The sequence below is a fragment of the Perna viridis genome, chromosome 7 (genome assembly GCF_037379345.1).
Source record: "Perna viridis isolate PV_CMFRI_1.1 ecotype Kerala chromosome 7, ASM3737934v1, whole genome shotgun sequence".
Classification (NCBI taxonomy): domain Eukaryota; kingdom Metazoa; phylum Mollusca; class Bivalvia; order Mytilida; family Mytilidae; genus Perna; species Perna viridis.
Genome location: NC_142451.1, coordinates 47,181,971 through 47,196,717, shown reverse-complemented (window position 1 = coordinate 47,196,717; position 14,747 = coordinate 47,181,971). Strand labels below are relative to the sequence as shown.

Here is a 14,747-nt window from a genome sequence, read left to right as displayed (position 1 = left end):
TGGCCTGTCATTTAACTGCTAGTAGTCATTAGTTTTTACATTTAAGTAAATTGTAATCAGTTTCTTTATTTCAGTTTTAACAAGGTTTTCAGACCTTTCTGAACTGATTTTTAGACGGACGGGTTTATTTGTATAATATGTTTTGTCCACAGTGGCCAGATTGTTAAGGGGTGGCGGTTGTGATCACGCCAAAGTTCTTTAACCCCGCCGCATTTTTGCGCCAAGTTGTGAACTTCTGGCCTCTTTAGGTCTTGTTTCGTTTTCATATTCTGTTTATTTTTATGTTACTTGAGTATATAGTAGCAACTCTTTAACTGTACCTGTGTCTAATGATGTTTTGGGGCCAGCTGAAGCTTGCCCTGTGGTATGAGGGTTTCTTTGTTGTTCATTGAAGACCATTCGATGGCATTGAACTGATATTTTCCATCCCGCTGGAGGTGTTATTTCTTTGACATATTCGCCATACACATTCTCGTCATATAAAAAGCTACAAACTGCAAACAAAGGCAACTTAAGCTTGTAATAATAATAATAAAATATGATGCCATGTATTTAACATTTTATTTATAGATTTAATGAATGTTTTAACAGTTCAGCTCTCCTATCAGTCCAATATTAACAGTGGCTGTTCCTATTTTCTGTCCGTTATGGTCAGCACAATAACAGACTGATCCGGTGCACTGGATTGGGTCGTAGTTTCCATTAGGTAAACACCTATACATTTTGCCAATGATACCAAGAGCTGAATATTCGGCCTTGTTCCTTGCACAGTCTGAAATTTAAGATGTGTTTACCAGAACAACACGCTTGAATAATGTTATAGTAGTGAAATACCTTTTGCAATCAGAACAGAAAGCATCAGGAGGAACAAACTAGACTAATCGTGAGAACTGATAATGAAGATAACGATACCTATCAACAAATTATCCACATAGTCAAAGAAACTGTTATACTGTGAAAGAACTTAAATTTGTGGGTACTAATTTTCGTGTTTTTTCTTGTTTTTGTTATAAAAAACGACAGTTCGAAGATTTTTGAATTCATAGAATTTATAAATTCATCATACAAACGAATGGAAAGTTACGTTTTCGTTGGGGACTAAATTTCGTTGTTTTAGTTTTATTTATAATTAAAGGATGAAATGTCTGGACAAATACTTCAGAACATTTTACTTTAAACTTAAACACATTTACTTACTGCAGTTTTGATCTACAGCTTCCCAATTGTTAACACTGTAACCATCAATAGCAACACCATCGCTATCAACGCAGTAACATCTGAAAAAAAGAACGCTATTCTTAATAGAATTCTTTAAAAATCAAAGGAGAATGACTTTTTAAACGTCTTATGATTTTATGTTAAATCAATTAAAACTCAATGTTAAAAAACGTAACATAAAAACGATATTATATTAATATGATTCCAATCTAATTAGCATATGTCTCTTTGGTTATCTTCTACGGCCTCCACGGTGACAGTTTTTGCAAGTAAGTAAATTCTTTGAAAATACCGTACACATACATGGCTACCATTGCTGTGACAAAAGATTGAGCTGATTGAAAAGAGAGAACCGTTATTATCTGCTATATTCTATTCATTTTTGACATCATATGTTTAAAAGAACAAGTTTGAGAGAATAAAGTTATCAGTTGCACCTATTCCCTCGAATATTGATATTGATCACGTTGATGGTTGAAAGCCGCAATTGGCAATTTCGACTCCATGTGTCAGTTTTACTGCATTAGAGTTTCAAAGTCGAAACACGAATGATACACCTCAGATTTGTTAGTATATAAATAACGAGTGTTTTCCAGAATTTATAGATGACCCAAGTATTGTAATGTCTTGTTTATGAAGGAATGCAATTTTATACATCTATAAATAAGATGTTTAATCCATTAACAACTTGGTCAATACGAAAAAACCAACAAAAATGAAATTCAATGAAGTGAATAACTTTTAATATTTTTTTATACTTTATTTTGAAATCAAAAGTAAGTAAAAGTACAAATGCATTTTATCACTTTTTTGCAACAAATAGCAAAATCAACAAATATGTATCAAACTATTTTATAAGTAAGTACTTTTTGAAACCAAGGCCAAATTATTCTTGTAATAAACTTACTGGGAACCAGAGCATTGTTTAGGAGCATAATTCCCATTGGTATCACATACTGGTATTCTCTGTCCTACTCTTGGTGGTACTGCATTGTAGGCGGCAGTATTTACTCTCAACTCTCTTTGGCATTCAGTTTCTTGGACTAGATCAAAAGATTCATCAGATTATTGAGGCATTAGACAAATTCGTATTTTTTTAGTTTACTATGGGTAATTCACCAGGTATTTTGTATACGTAAATGACAAATATAAAACTATGGAGAAATGTTAAATACTTATTTAGAAAACTACTTTATAATATTAATATTTAGTAAATGTAACCTAAGCAGAAACATGATTAGACCTCCAATCATTGCTTTTAAATACAACATTCAACATAGTATACCATAACTTACCAGTAGCACCAACATAAAAAACAGCAATCATAACCACATAAAGACAAAGAATAAGTTGATCCATCGTCTTAGCGAATATAAAATATCAGCTGATGAACTTTTGGGCGACTGGTCATTTATACAGTACTGTACACGCTTGTTGTCAAACAATTTATTTCGATTGCATAATAAATGGCAAATTCCGACATTACTGCAACAGCTTCAGTTATAACATACGCTGTTTTGGCCACATATTTCCTGCATCAATGTAACATGATGTATAACTTTTGGATTATGTCATGGTCCATCTGGTTAAACTAATCAACAGAAGAACATATTCGTTTGGCTAAAAAAATATCAGTTTTATAGTTTTTATTCATTTTCGTAATTTTTCATTTGTTGAGAAGTGAAAAAGTGGAAAATAGACATTTTTTATAAAAAAAATTTTTCTTCATCTCTACTCGACTACATTTCAAAACCGTCATTGGTTTAGCCACAATTTTTTTCACTCGTTATATTCTGGTTGCTAAGTTGGTATACGTTCCCTTGATTACGCTGAATAAATGAGAACTTAAAAATTTTCTCAGGAAAACTTTCATTGTAATTCTGCCGTTTTAGTTGCTAAGTGTCAATTATTGTCAAATACTGATCAAATTTTGTGTTTTTAGAAATGTAATTCCTCACGAATTTGAAAATAAATAAACATTTGGAATAATTACCTTCGCAATATTTGTTCCAAGGAATTTAGAAATTTGGACAAACAACCACAAACTGAAAATCTTGGTAACAGAATCATGACCGCAATGACAATGTAAAAATTGTAATGCTGTTATCGGATTTGAACAATTCAAATTGATGCATTCGTCGTCTTGTAAAACGATTGAGCAAGTCGTTCTAAAGGATTAAAGCATCGGAAGATGGTTATAAACAGGACTTCAATGTTTATTTCAATTATTACGGTCTGGGCACTATGTGCCGCCGAATAATGACGAAGAAAGAACTATATAAATACATATTATTGATTTCAGTTCAATAGAACAATACACAAACTATTCAATTCATGTCCAGTGTATTACAAATCACAAACGTACGAAAATAAAAAGTATTTTTAACACAAAACACAACTTTCTGATGTACATGAAATGACTGTACAGTTTTAAATTAGGAGTACCGACATATATTTCATACTGATTTTTAAGCATTAAAACTTTCGGAACTCGATGTTATTGTCTATGATTGTATACTAATTATTGCCTAATTCCCATTCTATTGTGTAGTATAAAACATGTTTAAGCTTAGATTACGGAATAATAAGAGCTGATATGAATATTATGGAAAATATGCCTCTAGCTTGAATGAAGTTTTTTTTTCTTTTAAATATTGTTTTGCAACTTCTTCAAACCGTGAGTCGTTAGGACGACTTAATGTAATTGTTTAATTTTTGTCCTTTCCCAATATAAATATAAAGATATATGATTTATTTTCACAGTAAAATAAATGTATTTTTTCTTTCTCTTTTTTTTGGTTAAAAATGGAAACGATTGCAATTTATTTTTTTTTATTAATTATATTATTTTGTTTCAATGTTATTTGCCTGGGCTGCCTTGTTTGTTTAGTTTTGTGTTGTTTTTAGGGATTGAACCTTATTTTCAGCATGTGCTGTTAGTTGATATTTAATTATAACTATTTTAGGTGTCAGTCTATCATGTTTGACTGAGTTCCATATGGTGGTAAAGTCGTGTAAGTCACCGACGGCGATGAAATACGACAAAAGAACATGTAACATCCGGTATTTATTACTTATATGATTGTCATCAAATTAATTGGTAATTTATCTATAAAAATAATGTTATATGGTAGTTCCCCTCATCAGCATCCACTGTTTGATATCACAACATCGAGAATGTCACAAGTAACCTTGTTTTCCGTTTTTAGTTTATTAGTTATATCGGCTTCGACTGTATTTGGTATGTTTTCTTATTAGCCACATTATTTTTAAATAATTTATATTTCATGTGTTGACGTCAGTCTTGAAAATGTAAACATTTTAACATTGTTTGAAAGACTTTTTTAAACATCCAATTGTTCTAGTCAAAAACATAACTACAAAGAGAATTTCGAACACAGAAAAGCTACAATGTTGTATAGAAAATTTCATTTTAATTATATTATCATTTAATTTGGTGAATTTTATCCCCATTTATTCCAGCTTCTTTTACAAAACGTGTTTATTCCCTACCTTTATGCTAAACGTGTCACCATCTATTGTCATCTAGCAATGGAAACAGCATGTCAGAAGGAATTAAGGGAGAGTATAGCAGCCAGCAACCAAACTCCTCCAAGAGTTGGACAACGACTTCCTGTTTGTGATAGTGAAGGAAACTATGCTCCAAAACAATGTTCCGGATCCCAGTGAGTTTAAATTATATAAATTCCTAGTCATTACTTTGAATGGCTACTCTCTCTTTCTAGATTTCCAAGCGTTCTATGGTAAACAGTTTGTCGTGATACTATAGAATTACGATGTTTGAGTAATAAATATATATTTAAGATACGGAAAGAAATAAGTGAAACATATTGTTCATTCTCTACAAGAAGCCATCGATCGCTTTCTGTATAACTTGTCTAAAATTTTATCTCGTTCATCGATATCAAAATGGTCTGATTTTTAAGTTAAGAAAGACAACCTTCATTTGTTACTTTCATACTTGTAAAGTGTACTTGGATTTTACACAAGACGCGTCGAAAGATGCACGTTTTATTTCTGAGATAATCATATGTAAATTGTCATTAAAATATATGTTGTCATGCTTGATAGGTTTCTCAATACACCAATACACAAAGTTAGCATGTCAGACAGCCATTGAAATCTATTACTATGCAATGACATTTCAATATGTTACATATACATATATAGTATACTATAAAAAAAAATTAGTCAAAGTTTAAAAATAATTTTGCTTACTTATTTATTTTCAAAATCATATTTTCTCATGAGTTCAAACAATTCATTTAAAATTTTAAAAAATGTTTCTCATTACAAAAGTCGTCATTTGAATATAAATAAAAACCGTAAGTTTTTTTTATCATTGTCAGCATGGCATGTGATAACCTGTTGTAAATAATAAAAGTCCCAATTGGATACACCGGAAGCACAGGGTTTCTATTTTCGTTTACATCTACCTGAGCTATTCCTGTCACCTGAGCGCTCTTACAAGGTGGTAATGTTGCTTGTCAGTTTTGCTTAAGGGTTAATGAGAAAACTTTTTAGTTATTACATGATGATTATTACGGGATATTGGTAGAGAGTTCGTATGTTGTAAGAAACGAGCTTGCCACAAATTCAATACATTCTGATAAAAATCTTATGAAAGTTTCAGTTTTCAGTTTCGTTAATTTTCAGATGTTACTGTGTAATGACAGATGGTGCTCTGATCGATAGATATAGTGTAAATAGATGGGAGGCTCAGGATCAGAATTGTAGTAAGTAAAGTTGACTTACTTTTAGATATGTACATGTAAACCTATTAATATACGAAAAGTATTTTGGGGAATATCAAGTTAATATATGCGACTTAAATTGTAAAACGTGTAGCATATTTAGTTCAGTTTTAAAAGCAAATTGTTTTTTTTCTATCACAGTTATTTTCAAGTAGACGTAAGATGTGTCCATGCACGAACTAAGCTGTTGTTGGCCCATGACATCTTTGTTGTAAAAAAATGATTAATCTATTTCACGTCGCAAATGCATTCTTTTTCAAATTTGAATGTTTATTTCTAATTAACTGCAACAGTTAAAGTGAAAAAATGTTGCATAGAAAACGCTGAAGATAATTGAAAAAGGTATAACTCTCTTGTGCAAAATTTGATTGCTTTCCAATGAACTCTACAATCTTTATCTGAGCCAACCTTCGTCTATTTAAACAACCGTTGTACTATTGGAACTATGTCGACATATAAACAATACATTGAAACAAAAAATTATGTGGGATAAAAATTTACCATGTGTCACCAATATCATAGGAATTGCCTGGTTTCTACATGGACAGTCGTTCTGATAAAATCTAACTTCTGTTTATGGTAAACAACATACTAATACAATAACCTGTTGTTCTCTGGCAAAATATTGATTTGAAACTGATGCTTATCTTTCAAATACTTCATTGATTTCCTATTACAGTAAGTAATTCGCCACAGAAAATAAAAGATTTTTCGACGTTTAATTTTTACATTTTATTTGTTTGACATTCAGAATGTGCTAGAGACGAAGCAGAATACTCAAAACTACGCATTTTTGGAAAAATCCATTTTTGTTCCGCCAATGGAAACTATGAACCAATTCAGTGCACCGGATCAGTATGTTACTGTGCTGACGAGAACGGAAAACAAGTCGGAACAACCACCGTCAATATCGGGTTGATGAGAGAACTTAAATGTTAATGCTATGGTTCAAGTTTATAATTGGTTTGTGGTAATAAAAATATTTATTAATATGTCTTGTATATTATTTCAATTAGAAAACAGACATGTTAACACAAGTTTACTATAAATTAAAGATGCAAATGAGAACAACACGAAGACTTGTGTATTTTTCAGAATATAAAGAAACCTATTTATATCGAACTAATATTTTTAGAACAGCTTGCTCACGTACATAGAAAATATTTTTTCACGTACAATCCATGTGAACCAATTACGTGAATTTCACTTAAAGTCTCTACTCACCTTAATTTCACTTGAACTCTGTCACAAAGTATATTTGCTCAAGTGAAAGAGTAATCAAGGAAACCAAGGTAATAGCGGTAATCAAAAGAATGTAATCCAGGAACAAAGATCAGACATGGAAAACAGACATACACAACAAAGAACATAAAGTAACTAAAATCATACATACAAAGTAACAAAAGTCAATGAGCAACTCGGACTCCATTTAAAACTGGGAGAATGGACTAGGTGCACCGATAGGGTAAAACATTTTCATATTTTGTTTTCATAAAACAATCTTCAAATTGTTCCAGGCTTGTCAGAATGTTCAGGTTATTTGAATGCGGCATCCTTTAATTTGAGCCTTGTTTGTTTTCTCTGAAATCTATAAACGTCAAACAAACATCTTAATTTGAGCTAAAATGTACAATACATCGTGATTTCTGTCTATTAATTTATAGAAAGGAATCTACTTATTAATGGATTACAGCCTCCAACTGTCTAGTACCTTAAAAGATATTACAGTATTAATACATCTCTTGACATAATATCCTTACCCTACCGGTGCACCTGGTCCATGCTCCCAGTTTTTAGTGGAATCCGAGTTGCTCATTTACTTTTGTTACTTTGTATGTATGATTTTAGTTACTTTATGTTCTTTGTTGTGTGTGTCTGTTTTCCATGTCTGGTCTTTGTCCCTGGATTGCATTCTTTTGATTACGGATATAACCTTGGTTCCCTTAATTACTCTTTCAAATTGTGTGTTTTTTGTAACAAATTGAATAACGTCTGGAAAATTAATTCATTTTAAAGTATATGAGATACTCAAAAAACAGATACTGAGGTACGAAACAGCTAATAAATGTGAGATAAATCTTGAAAAATATGAATTTTTGCACATATCTCTCTAGGTCAGCTTGTATCAATCAGAATGAAAGGTATACCTATATATCAAACAATTTATTTATACATCTACATGTAACTATAAATATTTTAACAATTAAATTCTCTGATACATCCAATATTAACGGTGGCTGTTCCTATTTTCTTTCCGTTCTGGTCAGCACAATAACAGACTGATCCGGTACACTGGATTGGATCGTAGTTTCCATTAGATAAACACCTATGCATTATACCATCAATACCAAGAGTTGAATACTCGTCTTTATCCCTTGCACAGTCTAAAATTAAAAAAATGATAATCAGAAAAACTCGCTAAAATAACGATTTAGTAGGAAACAATCTTTTGAAAAAACAAACTGTATAATTCCATTGAAGATTTATTAGTAAATTGCATATTTCAAATTTATTTGAGATAGCCAGTACTTTTCTTTCTATTTTTGTATAACGTTTTAAAGCGGAAGAACGATATTTTTTTTTATTACGTACAAAAACCAAATGACTTGAAATTTTTCTAGTAAAATTCTTAAAAAATAACGACAATTGCTAGCTTTAAAAACAAAAACAGTAAAATGCCAATTATATACTAATATATTTAATGATTGATAAAAAAACATACTAATAAAAGAATTTTAAAGATTTTACATTGTCTGCCTTAATGGTCCTTTTCTTATTTCATTTAAATGCTCGACTTACTACAGTTTTGGTCCTGAGCCTCCCAAATATTTACACTGTATCCTTCAATAGTAACCCCGCTTTTTTTAACACAGTAACATCTGGAAAGTAGAACATTGTGACAATTCTGCAGCGATAATAATTTTAAAAATTTGTTTTGTGAGGAAGGAATCATAAACCATGCTACAACAATTGGACTGGTTTAACTTAATGTTGAGATCGAATACCAACTTAAAACTTGAATTTTATCGCCTAATACATTTTGACATTACGTTAAATGTTTACTACTTGTGCTAAAATAATGAGTTTCAATTCTAGTTGGCTTGATGACTAGCAATCTCAGCCTTGAAATAATATAAAATTGTGTAATCATGTTACTACTTACTGAGAACCGGAGCATTGTTTAGGAGCATAGTTGCCATTACTATCACATACTGGTATTCTCTGTCCACGTATAGGTGTATCGCCTTTACTATTCGCAGTGCTAACTCTCAATTCTTTCTGGCAGTCTGTTTCTTGCGCTATAAGAAATAGGCGGTTTTAAAATTTAATCACATATTGTTAGTATATATGAATATCCGTATTTTCTAGATATTTGCTAAAATTCTGCTCAACTTTTTTCAATTGCTGTAATAAATATTTGTTGTCCATGCAAGACCCCAAAACAATCAGTCTATAAATCAAGAAAATGCACACTTATTTATAAACAAAAAAAATCTTAAATAAACCAAATGAATTATAATCAATATCCATATCATAATGTAGGAAATATTGGAATGATTACTTACTATAAGTTCCAGCAATCATAAAAGCACATACGCACAGTAACAGACGACCCATCTCTATCGAAGTAAATGTCAATCGACAAGTGATGTCCCAAATAAAACAGTCGTTTATATAGAACTGTACATACTCCCAACTAATTGTGGTTGCGCAATATTCAAGGCTATTATTTTTTACAACGTACATTATAACATATGTTTACGGCATATGATTTATACCAATACATGAAATATACTGCGATAGATATGCATTAATATCTAAGGTCAACATAACACTACGGTTGACAAAAAGAACTTGAAAGTTTATGGTATGGCGAAACATACTGTATTGAAGGGCAGCTGGCGATTTCAACGACTATTTCATGAAAATTATAATGACTGTTTATGGTTCTTTTTCGATACAGATTGTAAGAAAGGAATTTCTAGTGGATTTTGTTTGTACCAAACGGGACCTTAAGTAATATTGATAATTCTTTCCAATTATTTCGGATTGCAATTTCAATATTATTTAAATGGCTTCCTATTTTCTTTCATGTTTTGTATCTATCATCTATCTATACCGGAGTTGTATGAAGAAACTGAACACAAATCTTTTTTCGGTCCAACAAAGATACGTCGTACTATGATAAAAAAAATGCATCCATAACTTTCAGGATGATTTATTAACGGTGTTAGGTAATTTCAAGGTCACTAATGGCATCTCCTGTTTTAAATAACATCCAATTGTTTTTAGCAAATTATTGTCTTAGTAATTCAACTTAAACACTGTTTGCGAAACTAAGTTCACACAAAAGAGAATTTCCAACATTATTCTTTACGTAAAATTTACGATTTCCGCGAAAATAAGCATCCGCAAATATGTTCATAGACTCAATAGTTGCTAAATTAAGTACCCGCGAAAATAGGTACAATTACGGTACATACGCTCTTACCTGTCATGTAAAATCCTATAACTTGTTAAGTTGTATGTATATTAGCTACAACTTCACACCCAAATTTGAGGGGTAATTTTAACCGGGTTGTCCTGAATTAAAGCCTTCACATTTATTAAAGAATAATTAAGGGAACCAAGTTTTTAGTGGAGTCCGAGTTGCTCATTTGCTTTTTTTACTTTGTATTTATGATTTTAGTTACTTTATGTTCTTTGTTGTGTATGTCTGTTTTTCATGTCTGGTCTTTTTCCCTGGATTACATTCTTTTGATTACCGCTATAATCTTGGTTCCCTTCATTACTCTTCCCCTTTATCACAGGCAGAGTCTGCATTTTATAGGACTGGTATTTAAGGCAGTAAGGAACCATTACTCGGATGTGATCTATTTATTTTAATAGCTAAATTTTAAAATAATTGACATTTTCAACATTCGAGTTCCTTTATCTTTGAAACATGCACAGTTTTTTCCCCGGTTTTCTTTCCGTCTTCATCAACGCAGTAGCATGTTGACCCTTTGCACTGGACTTCTTCGTAGTTTCCATTGGTTGAACAAGTAAATATTAAGCCAATCAGACCAGTTTTCTGGTATTCTTCTCTGTCCCGGGCACATTCTAAAACATTATAGCATAAGTGATTATAAATACAAAAATCTGTAATTTACAATATTCATAACAGCAAAAAAAAAAGACTGAAAGGTTAAGATCAATGCTATAAATATCCAACCCATGGTAAAACAGAAAACTACTAATGTGTAAATATAAATTTACGTGTTGAAATATTAAATTGTAAATAGAGACAATTTGAACAAGCATTAAATGCTTTTAACTTTTATAAGATAACGAGATAACGGAGTAATTAAATCGAAATAACAATATACTTATATCGAAATAAAGATATGCTTTTATCGGGATTACGAAATAATATAAATATCGCGACAACGATATATATATCGAGACTAATGATTAACTTATTTGTAATATCGCCTCTTGGATTCCGTAACTATCATTCTGTAGTTGACTAATATTTGGTATTTAAAAAGTAAAGGTGATAAAGAACATCACTGATATCTTATGAGTTATTGAAACACTTTTGTATTGTATCAATGTTGACAAGATTTTGACAATTATTCTTCATTTAATGATATGGAAGAACTTACTACAATTCTGCTCGCTAGACTCCGATATGGGAACAAAATTGTCTATCGTGGTGCCATCTTTCATAACACAATAACATCTGAAATAGGAAAAAGATTAAATTATATATATATTCAAACAATATATTTTCTTATTTTCTGTTTTCTTTCTTCACTCAAGAAACCTTTGGCATACTCTCGTATTTGTATGCTAGTAAATTCTTAAAAACTTTATAAAAGTTATTTCCCTAAAATAAGTAGAAACAGAAATATAGTTTCTTCGGAGTTCTGCTTGTTTCAGTTGTTTTCTAGGTGTGAAATATGATGTGCAACCCATTGCCTGATTCTAAAACAGAACTTACAACTTTTTATTTTAAAACTAAATTGTTTATCTTAGATATAGGGCCAATAAAACTTATCCTTATCAGGACGGTCACATAAAACTGTTTTCGTTATATCTATTTCTCATTGTTGGTATGTCGTTTTTTGTTTGTTTGTATGTGTTAGCTTTCCTTGCATTGCTCTTTTATTTTTGTGTTTTATTTAATTTGATCGCCAAACAACGAACCATTCTTACAATTGTGATCATCGCCTTAAAATATTGATCCAAACTCGACAAGACTTTAATCTATCTCATATTTGAATACAAATATTTTTTAAAATATTGTTTAGTTCATCAGGAATAATGCACTAATTAGGGACATTAAGTAATATCTACTCCGTTAAGGAGATTTAATTATCATATGATCATTGAAAAATAAAAATTAAAACATCCATAAAACGAATATATTCATTTGACCAAATGTGGGAAAATCTGATAAGCCGACAGAAGTATTTTCAGTGTATTGATTACGTACTGAGAGCCAGAACATTGTTGAGGAGCATAATTCCCGTCGCTATCACATACAGGAATTCTTTGTCCAATCCTGGAGCTGCTTTTGGCTTCTCTTCTCTCTTTCTCACAAGCCGTTTCTTGTGCTATAATGATACATATGCAAGTCAAATAACCTATATCGGACGCGTCTTGGTGTAAGAATATGTTATATCTTCTTTACCATTCATTGAGCTAATTTGGACCTTAAAGAGTATTAAAAGATTATCCCAAAATTACAATTAATACTGAAATAAGAGTAACAACAAAACTATCGAACACCAATCCGATTCATAATCAAGTCAAGTCAAAAAATAAATCTGGCAAAATAGATATTACACCACCGGAGCAGCTGATACCGCAAGTTCTTGATTTGGTACAAAATGTACAGGCACTTCAAACGAAATGGTGGGTTAAATTTAGGTTTTACAGCGCGCTAAACCTCCCTCTTTTATTGCGGCATGGTTTTCATTACCAGTGATGTTTAAAAAAACATCTTCATGCTGTTGCGTTACATTGGTAAATCAGCTGTCACATCAGCACAAAGAACAATTTACAAAAAAACAATCATTACTCATTGTCTTAGTGTTTTAGAAGAAACTGAGCATTTGTCTACCAAGGACAGATATCTAAAAAGAGTTTGGTAAGAGACCTCTGAAGACGCATTTCCTCATAATCCTGATTCAGGAGTCTGTTACACAGATATTTATGGCGTCCAAGGATATTAGAGTAGTTAGAACTTACTCTAGCGTAGCGAATCATTTGTGAAATATAAACAAAAATATATATATATAAAAAAAAAAAACAAAAAAACTTAATCTATAATAAATCCTATTATACAATTTTTGTCTTCTTTTGTATAAGTGGTATGTGGCTTTGATTAAAAAATCTGCAACTTCATCGAATGATGATAAGCCCAAAGAACAAACAAAATATTGATACCACGTAATACAACTGTTATTATATAATTATTTACATACCAGATGCATTGGCCAAAACTGCAACAACCAAAGCCAAATAAACGAAAAGTGTTAACTTTGCCATCTCTTTTACGTGTGCACCAGAAAAGCGATGTTTGACTAGGGAAGCTCGAACTTATATATAGGTTTTCAATGACAAATACATAAAGAATTATTATTTCAGTCACGTTTGCTGTCAAAAGTTTCATTGTTAGGAAACATTTTCTCCCATCCGCCCTTCAACGTATTTGCATCCTACATCCTGCATCTAATATATCTATCTTCTTCAATGTGTTGTGATTGCACGTGCGTAAGACATGTTAAACATTCAGGCAGAAGTGATAAAATATTTGCACGATATGAGTGACCCTGCAATTAGCTGACTGTTCCTATACTTCATTTAATTTTCGTTTTCGTACTAACATATGTATACTCAATACTGATAGACCAGGTTTACACTCATACGTGTTACATGTATACATGACGGACAGAGATGTTTCTTTACGTCCTTGGCTATCGTGTGGGGTCTCTCACGGACGGTGTAAAGCATCAAAGCGTTTACACAGTCCCCGGGCATAGTCTATAGTAAACATGTTAATTATCCGAGTTGATAATTGGAGATCTGACCCATGCTGGTAAAGTACTCTGCTTCACTAATCTGACTAACAATTGGTTTCTATGTTAAAGGTTAAAGGTTAATTGAGCTATAATTCTGTTAACAGCTATTTGTTTTATCAGTACTGTTATGTTCTGACCATGATACAGTGCACTTTGTAATAAATGGTAGAAACTATTTTGTTATATATGAAAAGTTATTACCTAGTCAAACCCTTGAATGTGGGTCAATGTGATTTCGGAGAAACTAGTTGTCATGTGACCACGTTCATTCATTAAGTTCATTAAAGTTAATGCATTATTACGTGATTTAATGTCGATCCGTGATCTATTGAAACAGTAGAATTTGCTGAATCTTTGACCCAGAGAAATACCCTTTGGGATAAAATCAACACTTTCCAGTGCATGTAAGACAGATATTGGTGCATGTCAGTCAATTGATGAGAAATTTCCAAAGCCAAAAAAAATAATGTTATGTTTCCGAGTAATATTCTAAAATGTTGTAGGGCCGGTAGGTAGGGATTTTTATTTTCATTTGATATTTTTGAAATGAAATAAGTCATAAGGCAGTGCCTCTTGATATATTTTACACAGATGCAAAACTAGTATACAGTTTTTTGTCCATGGAAACATTGTTGAGGCTACAAATGTACGTGACTGTTTAGAATTAGATAAAATTGTTTGA

General features: G+C 31.5%; 3 protein-coding genes across 4 annotated transcripts; 1 reads left to right on the top strand and 2 right to left on the bottom strand.

The window, feature by feature from the left end:
• Positions 1-554: 554 nt before the first annotated feature.
• LOC148613008 (U20-hexatoxin-Hi1a-like) lies at positions 555-4,861 on the bottom strand. Its single transcript, XM_088594967.1, has 5 exons — positions 4,732-4,861; positions 2,514-2,838; positions 2,126-2,261; positions 1,198-1,277; positions 555-772 (listed from the first exon to the last, which is right to left on the bottom strand). The coding sequence occupies exons 2-5, from the start codon at positions 2,575-2,577 to the stop codon at positions 585-587; spliced, it is 468 nt and encodes a 155-aa protein (XP_088451093.1). The 5' UTR covers positions 2,578-2,838; positions 4,732-4,861; the 3' UTR covers positions 555-584.
• LOC148613007 (equistatin-like) lies at positions 4,163-6,932 on the top strand. Of its 2 annotated transcripts, none has more exons than XM_088594969.1 (4): positions 4,163-4,281; positions 4,769-4,904; positions 5,896-5,975; positions 6,745-6,932. In XM_088594969.1, exons 2-4 carry the CDS (start codon positions 4,771-4,773, stop codon positions 6,930-6,932), a joined length of 402 nt encoding a protein of 133 aa, XP_088451095.1. In that variant the 5' UTR covers positions 4,163-4,281; positions 4,769-4,770. The 2 variants fall into 2 exon arrangements, with proteins under 2 accessions (XP_088451095.1, XP_088451094.1); XM_088594968.1 differs by lacking the exon at positions 4,163-4,281 and adding an exon at positions 4,347-4,459.
• Positions 6,933-8,141: 1,209 nt separating this feature from the next.
• On the bottom strand, positions 8,142-13,623 carry LOC148613006 (equistatin-like). The gene is made up of 8 exons (XM_088595420.1): positions 13,469-13,623; positions 12,475-12,595; positions 11,642-11,718; positions 10,911-11,096; positions 9,560-9,742; positions 9,157-9,292; positions 8,793-8,872; positions 8,142-8,377 (listed from the first exon to the last, which is right to left on the bottom strand). The coding sequence occupies exons 1-8, from the start codon at positions 13,530-13,532 to the stop codon at positions 8,190-8,192; spliced, it is 1,035 nt and encodes a 344-aa protein (XP_088451546.1). The 5' UTR covers positions 13,533-13,623; the 3' UTR covers positions 8,142-8,189.
• Positions 13,624-14,747: the final 1,124 nt, after the last annotated feature.

What these genes read in the sequence shown, in the direction of transcription:
- LOC148613008 (XM_088594967.1), bottom strand. Translation starts at nt 2,577, where the DNA reads ATGGATCAACTTATTCTTTGTCTTTATGTGGTTATGATTGCTGTTTTT. An exon ending in TTTTTATGTTGGTGCTACTG is followed by an intron (nt 2,262 to 2,513) that starts GTAAGTTATGGT and finishes CTTTTGATCTAG; the next exon opens with TCCAAGAAACTGAATGCCAA. An exon ending in AAACAATGCTCTGGTTCCCA is followed by an intron (nt 1,278 to 2,125) that starts GTAAGTTTATTA and finishes TCTTTTTTTCAG; the next exon opens with ATGTTACTGCGTTGATAGCG.
- LOC148613007 (XM_088594968.1), top strand. Translation starts at nt 4,396, where the DNA reads ATGTCACAAGTAACCTTGTTTTCCGTTTTTAGTTTATTAGTTATATCG. An exon ending in ATCGGCTTCGACTGTATTTG is followed by an intron (nt 4,460 to 4,768) that starts GTATGTTTTCTT and finishes ATTGTCATCTAG; the next exon opens with CAATGGAAACAGCATGTCAG. An exon ending in GGCTCAGGATCAGAATTGTA is followed by an intron (nt 5,976 to 6,744) that starts GTAAGTAAAGTT and finishes TTTGACATTCAG; the next exon opens with AATGTGCTAGAGACGAAGCA.
- LOC148613006 (XM_088595420.1), bottom strand. Translation starts at nt 13,532, where the DNA reads ATGGCAAAGTTAACACTTTTCGTTTATTTGGCTTTGGTTGTTGCAGTT. An exon ending in CAACAATGTTCTGGCTCTCA is followed by an intron (nt 11,719 to 12,474) that starts GTACGTAATCAA and finishes TTCCTATTTCAG; the next exon opens with ATGTTATTGTGTTATGAAAG. An exon ending in AAACAATGCTCCGGTTCTCA is followed by an intron (nt 8,873 to 9,156) that starts GTAAGTAGTAAC and finishes TCTACTTTCCAG; the next exon opens with ATGTTACTGTGTTAAAAAAA.